General features: G+C 45.1%; 1 protein-coding gene across 2 annotated transcripts in view; it reads left to right on the top strand.

Moving 5' to 3' along the window:
- FGD1 (FYVE, RhoGEF and PH domain containing 1) overlaps positions 1-26,661 on the top strand; it is a 44,082-nt gene that overhangs the window by 12,790 nt on the left and 4,631 nt on the right. For both annotated transcript variants that reach the window (XM_047844448.1, XM_047844447.1), the window contains exons 2-12: positions 5,215-5,388; positions 5,697-5,874; positions 6,001-6,439; positions 7,734-7,823; positions 8,519-8,667; positions 9,956-10,112; positions 10,218-10,356; positions 21,962-22,020; positions 22,157-22,303; positions 22,659-22,751; positions 22,915-22,994. In XM_047844448.1, coding sequence (XP_047700404.1) covers positions 5,215-5,388; positions 5,697-5,874; positions 6,001-6,439; positions 7,734-7,823; positions 8,519-8,667; positions 9,956-10,112; positions 10,218-10,356; positions 21,962-22,020; positions 22,157-22,303; positions 22,659-22,751; positions 22,915-22,994 — 1,705 coding nt within the window. The remainder of the gene's footprint in view (positions 1-5,214; positions 5,389-5,696; positions 5,875-6,000; positions 6,440-7,733; positions 7,824-8,518; positions 8,668-9,955; positions 10,113-10,217; positions 10,357-21,961; positions 22,021-22,156; positions 22,304-22,658; positions 22,752-22,914; positions 22,995-26,661) is intronic.

Below are 26,661 nucleotides of genomic sequence, written 5' to 3'. Positions count from 1 at the left end.
CACCAGCTTGCATTCCCACCAACAATGATTTTGTTATTTCGATGACAATAAATTGTCATGGAAAAATTCAAAACTCTATTATACTTCTTAACACTTATTTTACAGTTTTGTATGATTTGTATTTTCAATTGAATTTGAATTGAATTTGAATTGGGGGATGGGGTACCATTGTCTTTTCTTTGCCATGCCACCTCTCCTAGGAATCCTGCCCTGATCTGAGGAGCTGTCAAGGAGAGCGGGGCTGGATTCTGTGTCCATCTCTGGCTGGGTTTGCTCATGTTTCTTGGTGTATCAACAGCTTTGTGTTGGGTTGCAGCCTGTGGCCTGTGGTTTTATGTATCTGTGTGCATAGTTTTGTGTCTTTGTGGATGTGTAGTTCTGTTGGCTTTCAAGTTTAACTCACATTGCTGTGTGAGTGGGGGCAATATGCTCTTTCCCTCTTTGTTTCATGGACTCCCCCAAACCAGGGGCTGTGATTACTATCCAATTATCCAGATAAGTAAACTAGGTTCAGATAGATAGAGAGGCTTGCCCATGGTCACGCAACTAGTAAGTGGGGATGTTGGGATTTAACCAGGGTCTGTCTGTATGACTTCTAAACCAGCTCTTCCTAATTAAGGTGCCACAACACCTCCACCCACACAGTCTAGTCAGTGCACGCTGTCATGCCACCCCTCTTTGGAATAGTCACATACCATGGGTTTTAAATGATTGACCTTGTTTTTTAATAAATAAGACCAGATTAAAGGTTATCCCAGAAATAATGTCGCTGTCATGAGCATTCAGGTGCCTATTGCAGGGAAATTGGGTAGAGCCCACAACTTGCCTGAGGCTTAAATGGACAAGAGACTAGGGGGCCCTGGTTGCCAGGTGCCACCTCAGAGGCCTTGCTCTGCCTCATTCACTCTAAGCCTTCCTTGACTAAGGTTGCTAAAATTTGCTCAAATAAAGTATGGGTAGATCTGAATTTCAGATATACAACAAATAAGTTTTTAGTATAGCATAATACATTTTTAGTATAAGTATTCATGAGACATGCTTATACTAAGAAATTATTCATTGTTCATCTGAAATTCAAATTTAACTGGGCATTGTGTATTTTATCTGGTCGCCCTGTCCCTGGCCTCTCCCTCCCCTGAGCTTCCCCAGTCCTAACATGCTGACCCCCCTTGTACTTCCTAAGCTCTACCTTAGCTTTTCCTGAATGAGACTCTCTTGTCTTTGAGATTGGGAGCTCCCTGAGGGTTAAGATCAAGATTACCTTTTGGCCTGCTGAGGGCCTGTTGGGACTGCACACCCCCACAGCAGAGCTGGGACAGTGCCCTGAACTCCTGGGGTGCCCAGGGTGTGCTTCTGGTCAGTGACAAGAGATGCCAGAATGGCAGCAATGATTGTGTGTGAGCACAATGCACCAAGCACATTGCATGTGGACATGTGAACAACTCTGCAGCTCTCACTAGGTCCTCGAGGGCTGTGCATTGTCAATATGTCTACTGGGTACATTTTCACAAAGTATTATAAGGTTTGGTGGTATGACTTTCTGCAGGGGGTGGAGTGGGGAGGCTTTGTGGCCTCTGCTCTAATGGGCACTCAGGACTCTGGTAAACCCAGTGGTAGAGGAGGCAGTTCTGGTGGAGGACTTTGTCAGATGTGTAGGTGTAAGTGTGTGTGTGTGAGAGAGAGACAATGCTGTGGATTGTCAACTATAAAAAATGGGCTGGAGAAAACCAATGCAGGATCTAGGCAGGTGGGGATGGGATGGGGCAGTGGGAAGGGCTTTGGTATCCAGGAAAGGAGAAGGCATCCCTTGGGAGCTCCCCGGGGCAGAGATGGGATTTTTCATATCCCTCAGCACTGCATCTACTTGGGCTCAGAGCAGGGCTCAGAAATATTCAGGGAACTGAACTAAGCCTAGAGAAGCCAGAGAGTTCAATAGGGTTGTGAAGTGCCATGGAGGCCTAGCTGAGAAGTTCCTATTTTCCCCATGGGCAGTGGGAAGTCACAGAAGGTTCTTGTGCAGGTAAGTGGCATGACCTGAGCTGGAGGTCCATCTACCCACTTGGAGGGAGCAAGATGGGACAAGGGGACCATTGAGGGAAAACATAGGAGGAGACAGGGAAATGTAGGCAGAGGGACAGGAATGAGGAGCACTGAAATGGGAGAGGGAGGGATCTTGAACCTTCTTCCTTCAGTGGAGCTTCAGCTGGTTCTTGGCTGGGCCTTGGCTCCTGAACTGGAACCCCACTGTCATCTCCCTACAGGTGGGTGTAGAGATATTGTGCTCACTAGCCACACTGCAGCTCACAACTTTCTGAAGCACTGGGGTATACCCCTGCCCCTCCTACTTCCCCTCTTTTCCAGCTTCCCTTGGAGAGCAAGATTAAGAAAGGAGTCCAACTCAGGACCAGTCTGCTGAAACTCTGCCATTGACTTGCTATGTGACCTTGGACAAGTTGTTGCCTGTCTCTCTGCCTTCATCTACTTAGAAACTGAGCTCACAGTCCCTGTCTCTCTCTCCTAGGAATCCAGAGTGTCCCAGAATATTTGAATTTTATCCAGCCTCCCATTCTGCAGGGCTGCTTACAAGGAGGCAGAAAGAAAGGAGAGGCAGGTCCATTGGTGGGCTCCCAGGTGAGGTGGATGAGAAGGGATTAGAGAATGGGCCAGAGCATGGCCACAAAGAATGGTATAGTTACCCTACCACCAGGACAAGCAGTGGAGCAAAGAGAGAGAAGCCCAGCCAGAGGGCCCCCAGCTGCTCTGTACAGACTGGGTAGGGAGAGCTCACTTATGGAGGCCTGCCTGCTTTCAGGTGTGGAGACAGGGCCAGATGGAGCCCTGAGGAGGCAAACAAGGGGCACCTGAAACCCTGGAACCTATGTGTGTCTTTGAGGGGGGATGTCTCTGCACAATGGGGTGCCTGGCTTTGCTTGCTAGATCTCTGGCCCTTTCAGCTACCCTGTCTCTCACTTTCTCTGGCCATTTGTCTCTCGAACTGTGTTTCCTCATGTGCCGTCCTCCAAGTGATTCATCCTCTTCAACCACACGCCCAGGGGGGTTGCCAGGGCAGGACCAGGCCAGGATGTGCTGAACAGGGCAGGGTACACTGCCCAGCTGAGCTGAGAGGAGCACCTCCTCCCTCCCTGTCAGGGCCCTGCCTGTTCAAGTGAGAAAGGAAGTGAGGACACTGCACCCAAGGCAAGGTACTGGGTGGAAGAGTGGGGCTTGGCCAGGGGCCTGGGGCACCATGTTCCTTCAGGATTGTGAGGTGACAATGGCTGGAGTCCCCTGGGGCCTACCTTGCTAGCCTGTGGCCAGAGTAGGGCCCAGGGCCCAGGGAAGCTGCTGGAACACTATAGTTTGGGCTATTCCTTCCCTCCAGGACTGGGATACCCAAAATTCCTGTGGCTCCTTTTGCCCATGTAACCCTGTAGGTTGTCTCTGAATGTTATAGCTGTATGTTTTTGCAGCAGGGGGTACGTGTAACACCATGACCACTTAGACCAGTAGGCAAATTTCAGGTGTTTATATATGCCTGAGCCCCTAAGACTCAAGGACACCATGGACATGTTTGTTTCATGAGTATGACATAGTAAATTAGGGCACATGTCTGTGATTGTGTATCTGTGTTTCTGGGTACATGGTGGTGTGTGACTTTGTGATGTTATCCCATTGTGTGAGGCAGTATCTAACATGGTATAATAACCCTGCATGGCTATAGTCTTGATGACTGTGTGAACCTGTGACACCATATTATGGCATGTGTCACACTCTGTGGCCCTGCAATTGTGAGACACAGTATAAATTACACTGTATATCTTTGTGACTCAGTGTAACCATATTTGAGGAGTATATATGATGGTAAGTGGTTGGGAAATTATTGTATGAAACTGTATAAAATGAGAGGCTTGCCACTGTGTGATTTTCTTTGTGACCGTGCATGACTGTGTTTGCTGGGTGTACATGATATTGTGGCGTTGTGTGATAATATGTGAGGTTGTGACTGTGGGTCTTTGTGACTGTGTGTGACCAGGCTTTCAGACCCAACAGTTGTATGAAACAGTCTCAATAACACCGTGTGTCTCTGTAATTGAGTAGACCTTTTTGTGACTGGTGATTTGTGAGACTATATAACACAGGATAAGAGACCCTGTGGCTGTGAGAGGCTATGTCGCTGTGGCACAGCAAAACCAACACTGTGTGTGGGTGGGAGCTCTTGACTGCCACTCACTCTCTTGTCCTCACACCTGTTTGCCAGCACCCTTTCCTACACTGTGGCCTTTCATGGCTTTCTCTGTCCACAGGATGGTCACCTGGCTTCTCAGCCTGCCACAGGGGCTTGCCCTCTATGCTCTGCCCAGCCCCCCACTCCACCCCCACACTGAATTCTCTGTCATATGAGACCCTCTATAACTCCCTGACTAGCCAGGCCCACCTGAGCCCCATACTCCTTCCCTTGGGACATGTCATCCTGGACGGTCCCTCATTGTCTCCCAGGTGGAATCTTCTCTCCCAAAAGTAACCATCATCTTCCCTAGGGCCAAAGACAGAGGTGGATTTAGGGAGTCCACAGTGAGGGAAGAGGGAAAGTACAAAAAAGACCTCCCTTTTTCTGAATTTGTTGCCCACTGTTTTAAAGCTGTTCCTGTGACCTGAATGCTGGGTTCTGTGTGTGTGGTTGTTCATGTGTGTGGAAGCAGAAGAGGGTAGTACAGATTAGTGAGAGGCTGGGATTTTAAGAAGCAAAACTTTTGCTCATGAAATACAATTTTGTCATAGCATGCTCAGATGTATAAAATTGTAGACAAGGAAATCCAGATATTCTCAGGACCTTAAGAAAAAGGGTGAAGAACAGTTTAGCTCAGCATACTTACTGTGGCTATATAAACAAGGGCTGAAAACACATACACAAATTGTAGGGTGCTTGTACCCACCCCTAGCCTGGTTAAACTCCCTAGTAATAATGCCTGCTAACATACAAGGAATCAATGTACGGATCACAAAGAACTCTTGTCTATTGATGAAAACAGCCAGCCACAGCCCTGGGCCTGGATCCCCATCTGAGGGCTGTGGTAGGGGCTTCCCAGAAAGACAGTGTGCCCAGGAAAGGGGCTCAGGGAAACCCAATACCCCAATACCTGCTAAGACATACAAGTCCCCGGCTCCTTTGGGATAACATCAATCGCTTCACACCCAGGTTCTCCTTTTCTGCAGGGCTGCACCAAGGAAACCGTATCCTGGTTAAAAGTTTGTCCCTTGACCCTGGGCAGAGCCTTGAACCTCATCCAGAAGGTCCCCAGCGGCTTCGCTCAGACCCTGGCCCCCCTACTGAAACTCCCACTCAGCGTCCCTCACCACTGAAGCGGACACCAGGCCCAAAGCCGCAAGGTAAGTGGTTCCAGAGAGGGGCAGAGAAATGGCCCGGGGGAGGAGATAATGGAAGGGAAAGGTTGGCCAGTGTCAGAGGAAAGGGCTTGTTAGAAGGATAGGAAGCATCATGGTCTAGGAGCCAAGGGCTGTAGCCTGGGGCTAATGCATACATACTGGCATCTTGCCTCAGGCCTGCTCTGTACCTACCTTGGGCAAAGGTGCAGACTAGGAGTTTGTGGAGGGCCTTGTGGCCTGACTATGACAGCCACCTCCAAACTCAGCTCATTGGGATCTCCCCTCTCTCTTTTCCCTGTCAATTTCTCCAGTCCCCCCAAAGCCCAGCTACCTGCAGATGCCCCGGATGCCCCCCCCACCTGAGCCCATTCCCCCTCCACCATCACGCCCTCTGCCTGCAGACCCCCGAGTGGCAAAGGGCCTGGCCCCTAGGGTGGAGGCCAGTCCAAGTTCTGCGGCGGTATCCTCACTGATTGAAAAATTTGAAAGGTGAGTCTGATCCCTAGAGGACCCTGTGGGGGTGAGGGTGGGCCTGGGACAAGAAGGACAGCTTTAAGACAGGACTCTCAGCCAAGCTCATACCCTGCCTCCATGTGTGTCCACCACCCACCTCAGAGAGCCTGTGATTGTCGCCTCGGATAGGCCAGCCCCTGGCCCCAGCCCAGGTCCCACAGAGCCAGCCATGTTGCCACAGCCACTCCCACAGCCACCAGTGCCCCAGCTTCCTGAGAGCGAGGCCTCCCGCTGCCTGTTCCTGCTGGCTCCTGGGCCCCGGGATGGCGAGAAGGTGCCCAACCGGGACAGCGGCATTGACAGCATCAGCTCACCATCCAACAGTGAGGAGACCTGCTTCGTCAGTGATGATGGGCCCCCGAGCCATAGTCTGTGTCCTGGGCCCTCTGCCCTAGCCAGTGTCCCTGTTGCTTTGGCTGACCCCCACCGGCCCGGCTCCCAGGAGGTTGATAGTGACCTGGAAGAGGAGGACGACGAGGAGGAGGATGAGAAGGACAGAGAAATCCCAGTGCCCCCAATGGAGAGACAGGAGTCTGTGGAGGTACTGACCCATGCTCAACAAATGGCAGGACTGTGTGGAAAAACCAGGAGCCTGGCTTTTACACTTGGTTCTTCCCCAGCTCATTATTTCTTAAAACAGCATTGTTTCCACTTAGAATGTTCGGCTTCCCTGGTTTCCTGGTACTAAATATCAGTAGCAAACCCATATTTCACCCCCCACTCCTTCACTGTAACTACCAACATGACCATGCACAGTTCCAAATGACTACCAAGAAAATTGTTCTACCTTTATCAGAGAACTACTAGCTGGACCTCAGTTTTTCCATCTTGAAGATGAGCATCCTGGTTGAGGATCCTTAAAGTCCTGTTCCAGCTGGAAAATCCTAAGACTCAGTAGCTATGTGACATTGGGCAAATCTCCACTCCCCTACCACAAGCCTCAGTTTCCTTATTTGTAAAATGGAAAGTCTCTCATATCCAGAGACTTCCTGGAAGCTGGCCTCCAGAGGGGCACAAGAGCTAGAGCCCCTCCTGTCCAAACGACCTGGAGCTGTGGCAATGAAGGCTCTTGGCAGCAGGAAATTGTTTCTGTGCCCCCGCAGCCTAAGGCTGCTTTCAGAGGCATCCTTGCACTTAAGTTAGGTTGTAGCCAGAACAACTTCTTCACCAGAAGCCAGCGCAAATATAGGGCCTGAGGCCAGGGACTCAGCAAATATGTGTCCAATGGATTGGAAACTGGGCCAACAGGCAATGAGTTTTATACATTCTGGTACTTTCATGTTTTCTTCACATTCCAGGGACTCAGCAAGCCTTTGCTGACAGTGAACTGAGTGAGTGAATAAATAACATGTATAGACTACTTAATTTGTGGTCTTCTATGTTTTACTTATATTAAATCATTAAATTATCTCAATTGCAAATGAACTTAAGTCCTATTACTATCAGTGTATGTAGATGAGAAGACTTAGATACTGAGCAGTTACACAACTTATGCAAGCTAATGAATGACAGAGGTAGGATCTGAACCCAGGAAGTCTGACTTCCTGGCCCACATAATTAACCACTGCACTATTCTAAATGGATAAAGAGAGCAGATGACTGGGTGCATGAGTGGCCGAGTGAGAGAGTGCGTATCACCAGAATTGAGGAGTGGCCTTTATGGTACACTGGGGAGTCAGGGATGAAGTTGGGAGGCTATGGTTCTAGAGATGCAGGTTGGGATTATCCCAGGGTAGCACTGGGCTTAGAGTAGCATTTGAGCTCTTCAGAGAATTCTGAGGGTGAAGGTTAGGGCACGGGATGATAAATGAGTGGTTGCCTCTTCTCCTTTCCAGTTGACCGTGCAGCAGAAGGTGTTCCACATTGCCAATGAGCTCCTGCAAACTGAGAAGGCCTACGTTTCCAGGCTCCATCTCCTGGATCAGGTGAATGGCCCCTCAGGGATCCCAGGGCCCCAGGACCTGGTAGGTGGGTACCAAGGAGGAAGCAATAGGGCCTGAGCTCAACCCTACCATTACCAATCTAGAGTTGGTAAGACCCCTTTCTGACCTTCACCCCCACCCTGTCTCTGAAGTCAATTTTTATTATGACTCCAAACTTAATCTTTGTACCAACCCTCATTGCTAACTTTTGGTGGGTACATCAGCCCTGACTGCAACTCTGACCTAGATCCTGAATTTACCCCAGCTGTAAACCAGACCCTGAACTTCATTCTAATTCTGGCTGTATTCCTGACCCCAAATCCACTAGTATCCCTAAGGGTAGGAACTTTTGCTTGCTTTACTCACTATGTTATACCAGCCACTACAACAGTGCCTGGCACACAGTAGGAATTCACAAATATATGTTAAATGAATGGATCTGACCCTGAACCTAATTCTTGACCCTGCTCCTGACTTCTCATTGTCCCAGTGCCTACTTCCAGGTCCTAACCTTGATAACCGGAAATCCAACCCCACATATAAGCCTAGCTCCATTCCCTCTCTCCTCAGTCTCAAAACCAATGCAGATCCCAAAGCTCCACAGAGTTTCCCACAAACACTGCCCTCACCTACAAACTGCCCCTTCCCCAGCCAAGCCTCAGGCCCAGCTGCGCTGAACACTCCTGCCTGCCCCACAGGTGTTCTGTGCCCGGCTACTGGAAGAAGCTCGGAACCGCAGTTCCTTCCCTGCTGATGTTGTCCATGGCATCTTCTCTAACATCTGCTCCATCTATTGCTTCCACCAGCAGTTCCTGCTGCCTGAGCTAGAGAAGCGCATGGAGGAATGGTGAGGGGCCCCAGATCTAGGCTGTCTGCCCTCCTTTCCTCCTGCCTGTCCTCTCCTCTTACCACCTTTCACAAAGAGAATAAGACCAAAGTTCTTCCCTCTATTCCCTCCCAATCTAATATGAAACATAGACCAGGACTCAGAAAATTGTAACAGCACAGCCCTTAAGAGTATGAGGTTAGGAGCCACATTGCCTGGGTTCAAATTGCAGCTCTGCCACTTGCTAGCTCTGTGATATTAAGCAAGTTTCTTAAATTATTGTGGTTCAGTTTCCTCATCTATGTAATGAGGATAATAATAGCCTTATAGGGTTGTTTTAAGGATTTAAATGAGTTGACACGTGTCGAGAGCTTAGAACAGAATCCTGTATATAATAAGCGCTCAACATGAGCTGTTGTTTTTTATCAGACCTAAGATAGAGCTGAGAATGGGAGGCTGTAGGAATCCAGACAAATGGACCAAACCTAGTGTGGGGTTAGAGAAGGATTCAAGGAAGAGGTGATTCCTGAGCTGAGTCCTGAGATAGAAGGGCAGAGTTTATAGGCAGTCTCCCAGCCACCAGGCTCTCCTCTTTCAATCCATCCTTTAGAGTCTACCTGCCATAATGGTCTTCCTGAACAATCAGACCATGTTACTTCCTTTTAAAAATCATCTCCATGTTCCCCACACCCACAGGATAAAGTGTGTCCCCCTCACCAGACTGTACCATGGAGGTCTGGAAGGAAGCCAGTTCCTACATCTCCCCAACTGACTTTTACCCCTGAGGGATAGACCAGACCTGGTTCTTGTGTATTCCCCAGGAGACTGTGACCAGTGAGGGCTAAGACCAGGTCCCTCAGCAGACTGTGACTCCTGAAGAGTATGACTAGGCCTGTTCACTTTGCCTCACCTATCAGACAGTGGCCCTGTCAGGGCTTGGCTAAGTATGACTCATTTGTGTCTTCAGAATCACCCAGCATAAGGCTGGGCACAGAATCAGTAATAAGTGTATGAAGTGACCCTTGCAGTGAGGTCCGGGCAGGTATTCCAGAATATATTATTCCTGGTACTTGCAAAGGGCAGAATTGAGGTAGGTGGTAGCCCAGGCCATTGTCTCAGGTCAAGCTGAGCCTTTTGGCCTAACTGGCCTATAACATAAGCAGCAATTCCAGAGGAGCAGACTGGCTAAGAAGTAGATTTCCAGGAATGAGATGACAGTAGCTTGCCTGTGGCTAGCGACCTAGAACCCTGGGAGAATTCTGGGGAACAAGGATCAGCAGGACCATGTCAGCCCCTGCTTCCACCCCAGGGACCGCTACCCGCGCATCGGAGACATCCTACAGAAGCTGGCACCCTTCCTCAAGATGTATGGCGAGTATGTGAAGAACTTTGACCGGGCTGTGGAGCTGGTCAACACCTGGACAGAGCGCTCCACCCAGTTTAAAGTAATCATCCACGAGGTACAGGTAAGCAGTGAAGCTGGATAGGGCAGACTGGGGAGGAAAGGTCTGCAGGGACCCAGTGACAGGTCTGTTGCCAGGCCTGAGTCCCTCTGCTTCTGCCTGTCACAGAAGGAGGAAGCCTGTGGCAACCTGACATTGCAGCACCACATGCTGGAACCTGTGCAGCGCATTCCCCGCTATGAGCTGCTTCTCAAGGACTATCTGTTAAAGCTGCCCCATGGCTCCCCGGACAGCAAGGACGCCCAAAGTGAGTGCACATATCTGGGCCCTGCCCCCTACCCCATCCCCCAAAACTTAACTCACAGGGTCAGCCTTCCATTGCCACATAATTGAGATCCCAGAACAGGTTCTCTGAACTGAAAGGCCCACATCGAGGCTCTGGAGTAAGACCGCAGGATGAACCTGCAGGTCAAGATCTTTCCCTAAGTACCCAGACAGAACATTCAGGAGTCCCCCAGTCTAAAGTCCCCAACTGGAGCCCCAAAGTTTGAAAAGCATGCCCAGAATGATCCCCTAGAGGAAGCCATCTGTTTTCTAGGCCAAGACCCCAAGGCTGACCCCTAGACTCATGCTGAAATGAAGTTGTGCCAAGTCGAAAATGAAACTGAGTCTGAACCCCCAGGGACTGAGCTACAAGGCCAGGAGCCCAGACTGATCCCTCAAGCCAAGCCCTCTTTACTGAATCTCCACAGCTGAGCTCCCCACGAAGAGATTTGTCTCACCAAGCCCCTGACTTTCCATCCTCTACATTTAGAGCTCTACTCTGTCACCAGCCGCTACCTACAATGAACCTCCCAAAAGAACCTCCCAAGTCTGATCAGAGCCCTACAGAATCACCTCTTCAGAACTGAGCACCCCAGACTGAACCCTATATTTTCTACCTCCAAGATTTGGATCTCTAGGCTGAGATACTCCCTCTTCAGACTGAGTCCTCACACACTGAACTACTAGAAAAGTATTTCATTCTGATTCCTCCAGTATGAGGCCCACCCCCCCCCAGGGTCATACCTCTAAGAGTGATCCCCAGAATCTCCCCAACTTTCTCTCCCCAGACTATTATTTCCTTTCTTTCCTTCATTAATGTAGCAGCTACTTACTGAACACCTTGGTTCTGTGCATGTCATGGGCACAGGGGATACAGAAGTGAACAAGACAGACAGCAAATAGACAATAAACAGAAGTGACAAATAAACAAGAGGACATTAGAAGGTGCTACATGTAATTCAGAGATTAAGAGGGTGATATGATAGGGACTTTGGGGCTTACTTTAGTTTGGGTGGCTTCTCTGAATAGAAGATATTTGAGTCATACCTGAATGACAATAAGAAGGGAGCCATGTGTGGATTGTGGAGGAGCATATTCCAGGCAGAAGCAACAGCAGGTGCCGAGTTCCTAGGGGCAAGAGGGCAGTAGCTTGCATATGTCTGGACAAGCAAGAGGGCCAGTGTGACCTGAACATGACAAGTGAGGGTAGAATGGTAGAAGTAGGGTTGGAGACTTTACAGGCCAGGATAAGGAGGTGGATTTTATTCTGAGTGTGGTGATTAGCCATGAGAAGATTTTGATCAGTATCACTTGGGAAGCAAGAGAGGGAGCTGAGAGACCAATAGAAAGCCTTTGTAATAATCTAAGTGAGAAAAGTGCTTGGATGAGGATAGTAACAGTGAAAGCAGTGAGAAATGGTTGGATTCAGGATGTTATATTTGGAAGCAGGACCAAAAGAACTAGGGTGTAATGGGTGTGAGGCTTGGGAGAAAGAGTCAAAAATTACTTGCAGATTTTTGGTTAGTGGTGATGGTTCTCGAGATGAGCTTAGGAGGTCGATTTTGGGCATGTTCAAAGTGAGCTGCCAGTTAGGCAGTTAGATGAGTCTCAAATCCCAGGAAGAGAGATTTGGATGTCACTGGCTCATAGACAGTATTCAAAGCTTTGAGGTTGGCCACAATCACCAAGAGAGTGAATGTAAACGGTGAAGAAATGGGGGCCAAGGACAAAGCTGAGGGAGGTGGAATCAGCAAAGGACTTAAGAAGGAGCAGCCCTAAAGGTAGGAGTAAAGTTAGGAAAGTGTGGGGTCCTGGAAACCCCAAGAGTCAGGAGCAGACAGTTTTGTCCACTGCTGTGCCTGCTTCCCAAACTGAGCCCCCTCCATCCCACCAGACAGGACACTTTGCTACCAAGCCTGGACCTCTAGAAACAGCTAGAACCCTAGGAAGTTTGACAGCCAAATGCTACAAACATCTGCAGACTAAGTGCCTCAATCCTCTCCCCAAATGAGAGCCCCTCTGAAGTGCCAGGAATGGGATATATAACCTGAACCTCTAGAAAAAGCCTTCTAGACTGATTCCCTGGGAGTAGTTCCATGGACTGACATCTCTAACCTGAGCTCTCAGGCTGAATCCAGTATGAGGTCCCAGTTATATAACCCCACCCTGGTTTCCCCAAACTAAGTTCTGGGCCTCCAGAATGTTCTCCACACCTTGAGCTCTGAGAGCAAGTTCCCAGTCAGAGCTCTCAACCTGAGATCCCACAGGGAGATTCCCCCTGTGGGAAGAACTTCCCAGTCTGATCTTCATGGGCCACCATTCTATAAACAGGTATTGCCAAACTTAGCACCCTATATTAATCCCCTATTTACTGTCCCTCAGACTGAGACACCCTATATTTATCCCCGATTTACTGTCCCTCTGTCCTGAGCCCAAAAGACAGACTCTTTTGTCAGAGACTGATCCATGCCACAGACTAAGACCACCAAGCCCTCAGACTGCATTTCTATAGTTCCCCAGTGTGAACTCCAGAGGGAACCCCGAGCTTAATAGCTGCCCAGTCTCAGCTCTAAACAGAAACTCCAGATTGTGTTCTCCCTAACCCAAATCCCCCAGACTGAAGACCCCTATTTTCTATCCCCTTCACTGAGCCCTTAGATTAATGCTAGATTTTCCCCCAAATTATGTGACCCATGCTCCAAGTCTGATCTTCCCCAGTCTCAATTCCCAGACTGACTCCTCCCAGACAGCCCCCCATTTTCTACATCCCAGCCTTGGATTCACAGATTGAGATTTCCACGCTGAGTCCTTCAGAATGAAGTCTCCAGACTGGGCCCCCTACTGAGACCCAAGAAGGACACCTCACTGGCACACTGAATCTCCATACTTTATAACCTTCCAGGGGGATCCCCAGAAGAAGCCTCCTGTCTCATTTCTCCACTCAGAGCCCATGAATTCTACAGAATCACATATCCACATTGAGCTTCCAGGACTGAGTTCTGAGACTTTATTTCCACACTGGATCCCTAGCATGACATTTCCAAACTGAAATTCCCCAAATGAGCTCCCTGGACTGAACCCCCAAATGAGTTGCCAGTGTAATCTTCCTAAACTGGGCACCAGATAGACCTCTTTTTACCAACTATGTGTCTCTGGGCAAGCTGCTCAGTCTCAATTTTCTCATGTATAGAAAGAGGATGATAATGATACCTCCCTCATAGAGTTGTTTTGAGGATAAATGAGATAATCCAGGTAAAGCTGTTAGCACAGTGCCTAGCACATGGCAAAGTCTCAATAAATGTTAGCAGTTTTTATTACTGAATGCCCTGACTGATGCCTTCCATACTGAATGCCCATAAAGTCAGCCCCAGATCAAGTTCACCTAACTTAGGTTCCTGTTTTGTACCAATTTCAACCCTATATGAGCCCCCAGAATGAACCTCAGAGCTTGAGCCCAACTGAGCTCCCCAAACTGAGCCCAAAGATGAACCCACACACACTGAAAGAACTTCCCAGTCCAGTTTTCTGGAGCCACTCAAAATGAGAATCTCTGAAAGCCAGTCTAAGATATGCTAAGTTACCTGGGCCAAGATCTTAAGCTAACCTCCTAACTTTTTACCCCTCAGACTAAAATCCCCAGGTAGAGCCCCAGAAAGTGCCTCAAGGTCTAAGCCCCAAGGAATCATATCTCTGGTTCCCTAGACTGACTCCCCCACTTTCTGCTTCCCAGACTGAACTCTGGAATCTGGACCCTAGACTGGGTTTCTCAAACCAGGCCAACTGAAACTGCTGGCCTGGGCTGCCTACCCTGAGCCCAAGACTGAACTCCAAACCCAGACTGCCAAAGCCCCACCATAGCTTCCAGACCAAGCCCCTACACTGAGCTCCCCAAACTGCACTCCCTAGACTTGGACCCCCCCAAATGAAATCCTAGGCTGACATCCCCACACTGAACCCCCAGACAGAGCCTACACACACTGGACCCCTGGAAATGTCAGTTTGGACTCCATATAAGACATCTCCAGACCGAGTTCCTGATACCAAAGCCTCTAGTCTTAGCCCAATGGCCTGCGCAGGTCTAAGCTTGTATGCCCACAGCTTGCCAGAGTCTTATTTTCCCTTCTCTGGGTACCTCCTACTTCTTCCACCCGACATGCTCCCTGCCCTGGGGTGGGGGAGATGCAGAATGTGTGGGAGAAAGGGCAGATGGCAGAGCAGCTCCAGCTCTGATGTCAACTCAGCTGCTTCCCAGGTAGACAACCTAAGGCCACCACCTCTTCTCTCTGTTTCCTCATTTTGGACAAACAGGGCACAATCACACCTATCTTACAGAGTTGTTGTGGGGATTGAAAGGAGCTAATTTATGCAAAGCATCTGTTGGGAAGGCCTGGAGAGAGTGGAAGGACTCTGGCCCCATCCTTGGAAGCTCCTAGTCTACTAAGGGATGAAGATTTGTAAATGCATTATGAATATGCAGTGTGACTAGTAGGACAGAGGGGAGCAAAGAGGAATGTGGGAAGCCAGACAGGGTCCCAACCCAGCCTGGGAACTCAGAGCGGGTTTACTGGAGGAGGCAAGCTGAATCCAGAAGACTGAGTGGCAAGACAGGACATGTTTAGGGAGGTGCAAGTGGAGAAAGTTGGAGAGGTCAGCAGAAGTCAGATCTCCAGGGCTTTCAATGCCAGGCTAAATAGCTGGGTCTTTACCCTGCAAATATAGGGGAGCCATTGACAGATTTAAGCAGAAGAGTGACAACAAGCTGTATGTCAGAAAGACCCTCTGGCAGCCAGGGTGGAAGAGGGGTTGGAGATGAGAGACTCCTGAAAGGCCTGACAAGGGCTACGGATCTTGAGCACCAAGACTTGGTCATGGAGGGAGAGCTTCCTAGAAAACCAAGACTTGGTTTGCCTCTTCAGATGCACGTGTACTCCTCCATCACAGGTATATTTTAGTGGGAAAATCCAGCACCATACAGACAAGAGTGGAGTGCAATACAGCTATAGCAGGCCCTCAAGCACTAGTAGGATTCGTTACTGTATGGGGATGTGTAGGGACTTATTCCAAGTTTTTTTTTTTTCCTGATGATTCCTGGTCACTGTAGGAAATATGGAAATTATAGGAAAGACAAAAAAGGTAGGGAAAAAGATCACCTGTGATAAAAGCCCCCAGGGAATAAGCATGATGAACATTTTGAAATATATTCTTCCTGGTGTTTTTTATACACATATATTTTTTTTTTTTCTGAAATTTATTGACAAATTGGTTTCCATACAACACCCAGTGCTCATCCCAAAAGGTGCCCTCCTCAATACCCATCACCCACCCTCTCCTCCCTCCCACCCCCCATCAACCCTCAGTTTGTTCTCAGTTTTTAACAGTCTCTTATGCTTTGGCTCTCTCCCATTCTAACCTCTTTTTTTTTTTTTTTCCTTCCCCTCCCCCATGGGTTCCTGTTAAGTTTCTCAGGATCCACATAAGAGTGAGACCATATGGTATCTGTCTTTCTCTGTATGGCTTATTTCACTTAGCATCACACTCTCCAGTTCCATCCACGTTGCTACAAAAGGCCATATTTCATTTTTTCTCATTGCCATGTAATATTCCATTGTGTATATAAACCACAATTTCTTTATCCATTCATCAGTTGATGGACATTTAGGCTCTTTCCATAATTTGGCTATTGTTGAGAGTGCTGCTATGAACATTGGGGTACAAGTGGCCCTATGCATCAGTGCTCCTGTATCCCTTGGATAAATTCCTAGCAGTGCTATTGCTGGGTCATAGGGTAGGTCTATTTTTAATTTTCTGAGGAACCTCCACACTGCTTTCCAGAGCGGCTGCACCAATTTGCATTCCCACCAACAGTGCAAGAGGGTTCCCGTTTCTCCACATCCTCTCCAGCATCTATAGTCTCCTGATTTGTTCATTTTGGCCACTCTGACTGGCGTGAGGTGATACCTGAATGTGGTTTTGATTTGTATTTCCCTGATAAGGAGCGACGCTGAACATCTTTTCATGTGTCTGTTGGCCATCCGGATGTCTTCTTTAGAGAAGTGTCTATTCATGTTTTCTGCCCATTTCTTCACTGGGTTATTTGTTTTTTGGGTGTGGAGTTTGGTGAGCTCTTTATAGATTTTGGATACTAGCCCTTTGTCCGATATGTCATTTGCAAATATCTTTTCCCATTCCGTTGGTTGCCTTTTAGTTTTGTTGGTTGTTTCCTTTGCTGTGCAGAAGCTTTTTATCTTCATAAGGTCCCAGTAATTCACTTTTGCTTTTAATTCCCTTGCCTTTGGGGATGTGTCGAGTAAGAGATTGCTACGGCTGAGGTCAGAGAGGTTTTTCCTGCTTTCTCCTCTAAGGTTTTGATGGTTTCCTGTCTCACATTTAGGTCCTTTATCCATTTTGAGTTTATTTTTGTGAATGGTGTGATAAAGTGGTCTAGTTTCAACCTTCTGCATGTTGCTGTCCAGTTCTCCCAGCACCATTTGTTAAAGAGGCTGTCTTTTTTCCATTGGATGTTCTTTCCTGCTTTGTCAAAGATGAGTTGGCCATACGTTTGTGGGTCTAGTTCTGGGGTTTCTATTCTATTCCATTGGTCTATGTGTCTGTTTTGGTGCCAATACCATGCTGTCTTGATGATGACAGCTTTGTAGTAGAGGCTAAAGTCTGGGATTGTGATGCCTCCTGCTTTGGTCTTCTTCTTCAAAATTCCTTTGGCTATTCGGGGCCTTTTGTGGTTCCATATGAATTTTAGGATTGCTTGTTCTAGTTTCGAGAAGAATGCTGGTGCAATTTTGATTGGGATTGCATTGAATGTGTATATAGCTTTGGGTAGTATTGACATTTTGACAATATTTATTTTTCCAATCCATGAGCAGGGAATGTCTTTCCATTTCTTTAAATCTTCTTCAATTTCCTTCAGAAGCTTTCTATAGTTTTCAGCATACAGATCCTTTACATCTTTGGTTAGATTTATTCCTAGGTATTTTATGCTTCTTGGTGCAATTGTGAATGGGATCAGTTTCTTTATTTGTCTTTCTGTTGCTTCATTGTTAGTGTATAAGAATGCAACTGATTTCTGTACATTGATTTTGTAGCCTGCAACTTTGCTGAATTCCTGTATCAGTTCTAGCAGACTTTTGGTGGAGTCTATCGGATTTTCCATGTATAATATCATGTCATCTGCAAAAAGCGAAAGCTTGACTTCATCTTTGCCAATTTTGATGCCTTTGATTTCCTTTTGTTGTCTGATTGCTGATGCTAGAACTTCCAGCACTATGTTAAACAGCAGCGGTGAGAGTGGGCATCCTTGTCGTGTTCCTGATCTCAGGGAAAAAGCTTTCAGTTTTTCCCCGTTGAGGATGATGTTAGCTGTGGGCTTTTCATAAATGGCTTTTATGATCTTTAAGTATGTTCCTTCTATCCCGTATACACATATATTTTGCAAAATCAAGATCACACAGTATATACAAGTTGTTATCCTTTTCTTAAAATATCCTGAGCATTTGACAAATTATAAGCATTATTTGTAAAGGTTGTTTAGTATTCCACTATATGAATGCACATTAATTTATTTAACTGAACCCCTACAGTTGGACATTTTTCTTTCCGGTTGACACTGTTGTAAAAATCACTGCAATGAAAGTGTATTTGTACATAGAACATGTATTTTTTATTGAATTTTTATTTTAATTCTAGTATAGTTAACATACAGTGTTATATTAATTTCAGGTGTACAATATAGTGATTCAGCAATTTTATACATCACTCAAAACAAGTACTCATCAAAACAAGTGCACTCCTTAATCCTGATTACCTATATAACCCATCCCTCACCCTAAAGTAACCATCAGTTTGTTCTATATCATTAGAAGTCTGTTTCTTGATTTGTCTCTCTCTTATTTTTTCCCTCTGCTTATTTGTTTTGTTACTTAAATTCCACATATGAGTGAAATCATAAGATATTTGTCTTTCTCTGATTCACTTATTTCATTTAGTATTACACCCTCTACCTCCATCTATGTCATTGCAAATGGCAAGATTTCATTCTTTTTTATGGATGAATAATATTCCATTATATATAAATACCACATCTTTATCCATTCATTTATTAATGGACACTTGGGCCACCTTCATAATTTGGCTATTGTAAATAATGCTGCTATAAACATTGGCATGCATGTATCCCTTTGAATTGGTGTTTTTGTATTTTTTGGGTAAGCACCTAGTAGTGCACTTCTGGATCATAGGGTAGTTCTATTTTTAACTTTTTGAGGAACCTCCATATTGTTTTCCACAATAGCTGCACCAGTTTGCATTTCCACCAACAGTGCACAAGGGTTATTTTTTCCTACCTCCTCACCAATTTCTTGTGTTTTGATTTTAGTCATTCTGGAAAAGTGTGAGGTGGTATCTCATTGTGGTTTTAATTTGCATTTCCTTGATGATCAGTGATTTCAGCATCTTCTCATATGTTTATTGGCCATCTTTATGTCTTCTTTGGAGAAATGTCTGTTCATGTCTTCTGCCCATTTTTTAATTAGATCATTTGGTTTTGAGGTATTGAGTTGTATCAGTTCTTTATATATTTTAGATACTAACCCTTTTACAAAGATGTAATTTGCAAATATCTTCTTTCATTCAGTAAATTGTATTTTAGTTTTGTTGATTGTTTCCTTTGCTGTGTAGAAGCTTTTTGTTTTGATGTAGTCCCAATAGTTTATTTTTGTTTTTGCTTCCCTTACCTCAGGAGACATATCTAGTAAGAAGTTGCTATGGCCAATGTCAGAGAAATTACTTCCTATGCTCTCTTCCAGGATTTTTATGGTTTCAGGTCTCCCATTAAGTCTTTACTCCATTTTGAACTTATTCTTGTGTATGGTGTAAGAAAATTGTCCAGTTTCATTCTTTTGCATGTGGCTGTTCAGTTTTCCCAACCCCATTTGTTGAAGAGACTGTCTTTTTCCGATTGCATATTCTTTCCTACTTTGGTCAAAGATTAACTGACCATTTAATTGTGGATTTATTTTGGGTTTTCTATTCTGTTCCATTGATCTATGTGTCTATTTTTGTGCCAGTACCATATTGTTTTGATTACTACAGGTTGGTCATATAATTTGAAGTCTGGAATTGTGATACCTCCATTTTGTTTTTCTTTTTCAAGATTGCTTTAGCTATTTGGGGTCTTTTGTGGTGCCATACATATTTAGAATTGTTTGTTCTAACTCTGAGAAATGCTGGTGGTATTTTGATAGGGATTGCATTAAATGTACAGATTGCTTTGGGTAGTATAGCCATTTAAACAATATTTGTTCTTCCAATTCATGAGCATGGAATGTCTTTCCATTTATTTGTGTTGTGTTCACTTTCTTTCATCAGTGTATAAAATACTATAAAAGTTTTCAGAGTACAGGTCTTTAACTTCTTTGGTTAAGTTTATTCTTAGGTACTTTATTACTTTTGGTGCAATTGTAAATGGAATTGTTTTCTTAATTTCTCTGCTTCTTCATTATTAGTATATAGAAATGCAAGAGATTTCTATACATTGATTTTGTATCCTGTGGCTTTATTGATTTGTCAGTTCTAGTACTTTTTTGGTGGAGTCTTTAGCATTTTCTAGATGTAGTATCATGTTATCTGCAAATGGTGAAAAGTTTATTGCTTTCTTACCAATTTGAATGCCTTTTATTTCTTTCTGTTGTATGATTGGTGTGGCTAGGACTTCAGTACTATGTTGAGTAGACGTGAAGAGAGTGGGCATCCTTGTCTTGTTCCTGACCTTAGGGGAAACACTCTCAGTTTTTCCTTATGGAGTATGATGTTTACTGTGGGTTTTTCATAGATGGTCTTCATTATGTTGAGTAATGTTCCCTCTAAACCTACTTTGTTGAGGGTTTTTATCAAGAATGAATATTGGGGGCACCTGGGTGGCTCAGTCAATTAAACGTCTAACCTCGGCTCAGGTCATGATCTAACGGTTTGTGAGTTCGAGCCCCATGTTGGGCTCTGTGCTGACAGCCCAGAGCCTGGTGCCTGCTTCAGATTCTGTATCTCCCTTTCTCTTCCCCTCCCCCACTCGAGCGTGCACACCCTCTCTCAAAAATAAACATTAAATTTTTTTTAAAAGAATGGATGTTGTACTTTGTCAAATGTTTTTCTTCTGCATCTATTGAAGTGATCAGATGTTTTTTATCCTGTTTCCTGTTACTGTAATGTACCACGTTGATTGATTTGCAAATATTGATCCACCCTTGCATCCCAGAAATAAATCCACTTGACTGTGGTGAATGATTCTTTTAATGTATTTTTGGATTCATTTTGCTAGTATTTTGTTGAGGAGTTTTGCATCTATGTTCAACAGAGACATTGGCCTGTAGTTCTGTTTTTTTGTGGTGTCTTTATCTGGTTTTGGTACCAGGGTAATGCTGGCCTCATAGAATGAATTTGTAAGTTTTCCTTCCTCTTCAATTTTTTTTGGAATAGTTTAAGAATAGATATTAGCTCTTCTTTAAATGTTTGGTAAAATTTGCCTATGAAGCCATTATGGTCCTGCACTTTTGTTTGTTGGGAGCTTTTTGATTACCAATTCAATTTCCTTGCTAATAATCAGTCTGTTCATATCTTCTATATCTTCCTCCTTCATTTTTGGTAAGTTATATGTTTCTGGGAATTTATCCATTTCTTCTAGGTTGTCCAAATTGTTGACATATAGTTTTTCATTATATCCTCTTATAATTGTTTGTATTTCTGTGGTGTTGGTTGTTATTTCTTCTCTCTCATTTGTGATTTTGTTTGAGTCCTTTCCCCCTTCTTTTTGCAGAGTCTGGCTAGGGGGTTATCAGTTTTGTTGATTAGAATGTGTATTTTCTTGGTAGAGATTCCTATAATCTGAATTATTGAGACAAAGAGTAGGCTCATCACTTTCTTTCTTTATATGACTTTTTCCTGGTTATAAAAGTAATATATGTTCTTTGTCAAAAATATGGAAAAACAGAAAAATCTAAAGAACACAATAAAACCACCCATAGTCCCACCATCCAGAGACAATTTGTTTAACATGGATATGTTTCTTTCCAGTTACATATGTAATTATTATTGTCGTTATTTTTTTTTTAATTTTTTTTTCAACATTTATTTATTTTTGGGACAGAGAGAGACAGAGCATGAACGGGGGAGGGGCAGAGAGAGAGGGAGACACAGAATCGGAAACAGGCTCCAGGCTCTGAGCCATCAGCCCAGAGCCCGACGCGGGGCTCGAACTCGCGGACCGCAAGATCGTGACCTGGCTGAAGTCGGACGCTTAACCAACTGCACCACCCAGGCGCCCCTATTGTTGTTATTTTTAATGGCAAAAATAATCCTGTTAAGCTTTCATTTTATTCACTGCCAGTTATTCCATGCACTGTGATTCTGCTATTGTGGCATTTTCTGATTTTAAGTGATGTTGCTATAGACCTCTTTGAGGCTGGTGCTTTCTGGGATGGGAAGGATGTGGTCAGGCCAGGAGGAGGTATTCAGGGAGCAAAGAAACCCCCAAGAGCCTCTTCTCTGCTAGTCTCCCATTTGACCTCCCACTCTGCCCACAGAATCTCTGGAGCTGATAGCCACAGCAGCAGAGCACTCTAACGCTGCCATCCGCAAAATGGTGAGTGGCCCTTCTAGCCCCTGTCCTTCCTTGGCCACCCACCTGTGGTATCTCTGTCCGGGGGACTTGTGACTTGTGGACATGTAAGGGAAGGCCAGCACTCCAACCCTGCCTTTTGCTTACTGTCTCCTGCCAGGAGCGAATGCACAAGCTGCTGAAGGTATATGAGCTGCTAGGGGGTGAGGAAGACATTGTCAGCCCCACCAAAGAGCTCATAAAAGAAGGCCATATCCTTAAGCTGTCGGCAAAGAATGGGACCACTCAAGACCGATACCTCATACTAGTAAGTGCCAGGTGTGGGCTTGCACACATTGACTTGGTACTCACTCAAGTCTGTACTTCCTGGAGCCATTCTGTCCTCTATTTTTCATTGTATCTTCACTATCTACCCTTGGAATTTTTTACAGGTGATGTAACTAAGACTTAGAAGTGACTTGCCCAAGGTCACCCAACTAGGAAGTGACTCCCATGCCTAGGCTCTTTCCTTGTGACCCTTGTGCCCAATCTGGGCTGTGCTTTCTCCATCTATTGCCTTTAGTCCCCAGCAATAAAGCTTCAGGAGTCCTATAAGGGTAGGGAGCTGGGCCACACCTCTCCTGGGTCCCCCACACTTACATCCCAAAACTTTTCCTTCCTAGTTCAACGACCGCCTCCTTTACTGCGTGCCCAGGCTGCGGCTCCTTGGCCAGAAGTTTAGCGTGCGGGCACGCATTGATGTAGATGGCATGGAGGTGAGCACCAGGAGGTGGGAGATGGTGACCTGGAGTGGGGCCTTGGTGCTGGGAGGAATGAAGTCATTCTGACTTTGACCCTGAGTCTTTGTGTGCATGTGTGCAGAGGGTAAGGGCCCTGTGGAGCTTAGTACTCACAAAGCCTCTTTCTCCCTCCATTCAGCTAAAGGAAAGCTCCAACCTCAATCTGCCTCGGACCTTCCTGGTGTCAGGAAAGCAGCGCTCCCTGGAGCTCCAGGCTAGGTACTTGCCCTTACCTATACCTTCCCTCCAGCCCCCTCTTTCCCTTCAGATATGAAGCAATGTACCCTAATGCCAGGCTACCCACCTCCCAACTCCAACCAAGGAAGAGACTGTTTCAGAGGAAGGATGGGCACCTTTCCCCCAAGATGCAGGCTTGCTCTTTTGGTGGGTTTTGTTAGAGGAGAGGGAACAATGAGATATTAATCCAAATAGGAATAATAACAACACAGTTTATTATAGATTCAGATATTTAAGAGAAATAACAACCAAATGCAATGCTTGGTCCATAGTAGGAGCCTAATTTGAGAAAAACCCTAAAAGACATTTGCAAGACAATAGGGAAAATCTAAATGTAAACTGAACAATAGCTGTTGAGTAATTATTACTTTTTCAGGTGTGATAATGGTATAGTGGTTATATAGGAGAATGGCCTTGATTTTTGGTGATGCATGCTGAGGATTTAGTATCATGATATCTATAATTTATTTTTAAATGATTTATCAACCCCAAATACATACATATATGCATATACACACATATACACATACATATATAACTATATGTGAATATATATATATATGAAGTAAATATAGCAAAAGATTTTCTAAATTTGCATTTATATAGTAGGCATACATTTAGTGAACTTGTGCTATCCTTTTTTGTATGCTTGAAATTTTCTAAAATAAAACTTTTTAAAATAACATCTAAAAATAATGCCCAGCCATTTAACAAAGGGGATTTCATATCCGTCCTCTACTTGATTATAATAATAGCTCACATTTAGTGAAGACTTGCTCTTATGCTATGCAGTATTTTAATTTTAACTTAGACAATTTATGTTTAAATTGACTAGCTGAATCCTTAAAACAACCCTTGAAGTAGCTACTGTTGCCATCAACCCCATTTCACAGATGAGCAAACCGAGGCACAGAAGAGTTATGTACCTTTCCCAAGATCTCATAGCTACAAAGGAACAGAGCTGGAAATAGAGTTCATGCTGCCTTCTGAGGGCCCAAGTGATAGACTATCGAGGTCAAGGTCAGGGCCAGAGAATGGATGCATATGGATAGAAGACCTGTTTCTGACAGGCTGCAAGGAAGTGAGAAATGAGAGTCAGAACCCTTATTGCTGGGACTGCATGGAGTCAGGAAAGAGAGATGAGTATGGCTAGAGGGCATCCTCCTGGAAGATGAGACATGGGTGTTGGCTTTGAAGTTCTGGGAGACTGAGAGAGCATCCAGAAGCCTGAGGCCAGGAAGCTGGCCAATCACATTGGTACAACCAGCAGAGGGCTCAGCATAGCCTGAGTGACAAGCCACATGACTCAGACATGTCTTCTGCTGGGAGGTTGGGAGGGAGGTTGCTTCAGAGATGCTGGGGCCAGAAAGGAGCACTAAGCAGTGTAGGGTTCCTAGGTGGCAAAAGGCAGGCATGGAGGGTTTGCTTTGTAATTGCTTGTACTACCCCTAAAGAATTTTTTTTTTTTTTTTTAATGAGGGACGCTTGGATGGCTCAGTTAAGTGTCTGACTCTTGGTTTTAGCTGAGGTCATGAACTCAGTTTCGTGAGTTCGATCCCCACATTGGGCTCTGTGCTGGCAGTGTGGAGCCTGCTTGGGATTCTCTCTCTGCCCCTCCCCAGCTTGCATTCTCTATCTCTCTCAAAATAAAAAAAATGAACTTAAAAAAATTTTTAATGAAAATTTCAAATATCCAGAAAAGTAGAAATACAACAAACACCCATATGCCTACCATTTAGACAACTGGTGCTCAAACATGAAAACACAGGAATCAGCTGAGGAGCTTTTAAAAAATACTGATGCCTGAGGGGTGCTTTGCTGACTTAATAAAGCATGTGACTCTTGATCTTGGGGTTATAGGTTTGACCCTCATATTGGATATAGAGATTACTTAAAAATAACATCTTAAAAAAATACTGATGTCTGAGACCCACCCTCAAGTCTGATTTAATTTGGGGGTAGCCCCTGAACATGAGAAGTTTTAAAAACTCCCTTGGTGGTTTAATGAGTGCACCTGGGTTTGGAACCACTGACTTAAGAGTCAACAACTATTGACATTTTGCCATATAAATCCTTTGCTGAACCATTTTAAAGTAAATTACAGACATGATATACTTCACCACAGGCCTTTCCTCTATTTGCACGTATGTGTGTATGTGTATGTGTACACACACAAACACACAATGCTTTCTTTCTATATTTTATTATGAAAATATTCCAAAATACAAAAAAGTTTAAAGAATTATACAGTGAACAACTGTAAACCCACCATATAGATTCTACAAGTGTTAACATTGTGCTACATATATTTTATCACTAATCTATCCTCTTTATTTTTAATTTTTTTAAGCTTTATTTATTTTTGAGAGAGAGACAGACAGAGTATGAACGGGGGAGGAACAGAGAGAGAGAGACACACACACACAGAATCCGAAGCAGGCTCCAGGCTCTGAGCTGTCAGCACAGAGCCCGACACGGGGCTCGAACCCATGAACTGCGAGATCATGACCTGAGCCAAAGTCAGATGCTTAACCCACTGAGCCACCCAGGCGCCCCACTAATCTATCCTCTTATCCATCCACCAATCCATCTGATTTTTTTTACATGCATTTCAAATGAAGTTACAGATATCACTACACCTCACCCCTGAAGACTTTGGTGTGCATATTATTTTTTTTTTATGTTCATTTTTGAGAGAGAGACAGAGCATGAGCGGGTGGGGGGGGGGAGGGTTGCAGAGAGAGGGAGAGACAGAATCCAAAGCAGGGTCCAGGCTCTGAGCTATCAGCACAGAGCCCGACATGGGGCTCGAACTCATGAACTGTGAGATCATGACCTGAGCTGAAGTCAGACACTTAACCGACTGAGCCACCCAGGCCTGCCTGGCATGCATATCATTAACTAGAGTCCAATATTTGTTTAATGTCCTTTCCTTCTCTTGAGGACAGATTTTCATACAGTGAAATGCACAGGTCTTAAGTGCATGCCATCAGTGTGTTGTGACAAATGTAAACACTCATGTCATGTTTTTAAATAAACATGGAATGCTATGTGTATTTTACATATGTTGTTTTCACTTAACATATTATAAACAGCTTTCTACACCACTTATGTTGTCTGACAGTAATGATGTACCATCATTTATTTTATCTGATCCCCTGTTGTTGGACACTTAGGCTGCTTCCAATTTTTCACAATAAATAGCATTGCAATGGACATTCTTGTAGCTAAATATTAACTCATATCCTTAATTTTTCATGAAGTGGTTTTAAAGATGTAGCCAGACTTTCATATTAGAAAAGTACTTTTGATGTCTGGAGTGTACATGTGGAAGGGGATTAGAAGACGCCAGGCAGGACACAGCCAAGAAACCAGGTCCTATGCCTAGTGAGCAGTTTATGGGACTGCACCACAGCAGCAGCCTTGGAGACTATAGGACAGACAGGAAAAGTGGGAATGGAAGGTGAAAGAAAGGGGTAACTCACACTGATTGAGCAGCTAGTGGACCAAGGATTGTGCTGGGCACTTTACATGTCACCTCAGTTACTGCTGAGAACCCAGACTGATAATTATCTCCACATAAAATGGAAAAGAAAATGGATTAAAGAAAAACAAATTGCCTTCCTTTCTCACACTTGTCATTCCAGCA

Source organism: Prionailurus viverrinus, chromosome X (assembly GCF_022837055.1).
Source record: "Prionailurus viverrinus isolate Anna chromosome X, UM_Priviv_1.0, whole genome shotgun sequence".
Classification (NCBI taxonomy): domain Eukaryota; kingdom Metazoa; phylum Chordata; class Mammalia; order Carnivora; family Felidae; genus Prionailurus; species Prionailurus viverrinus.
This window is presented reverse-complemented; position numbering and strand designations above follow the sequence as displayed.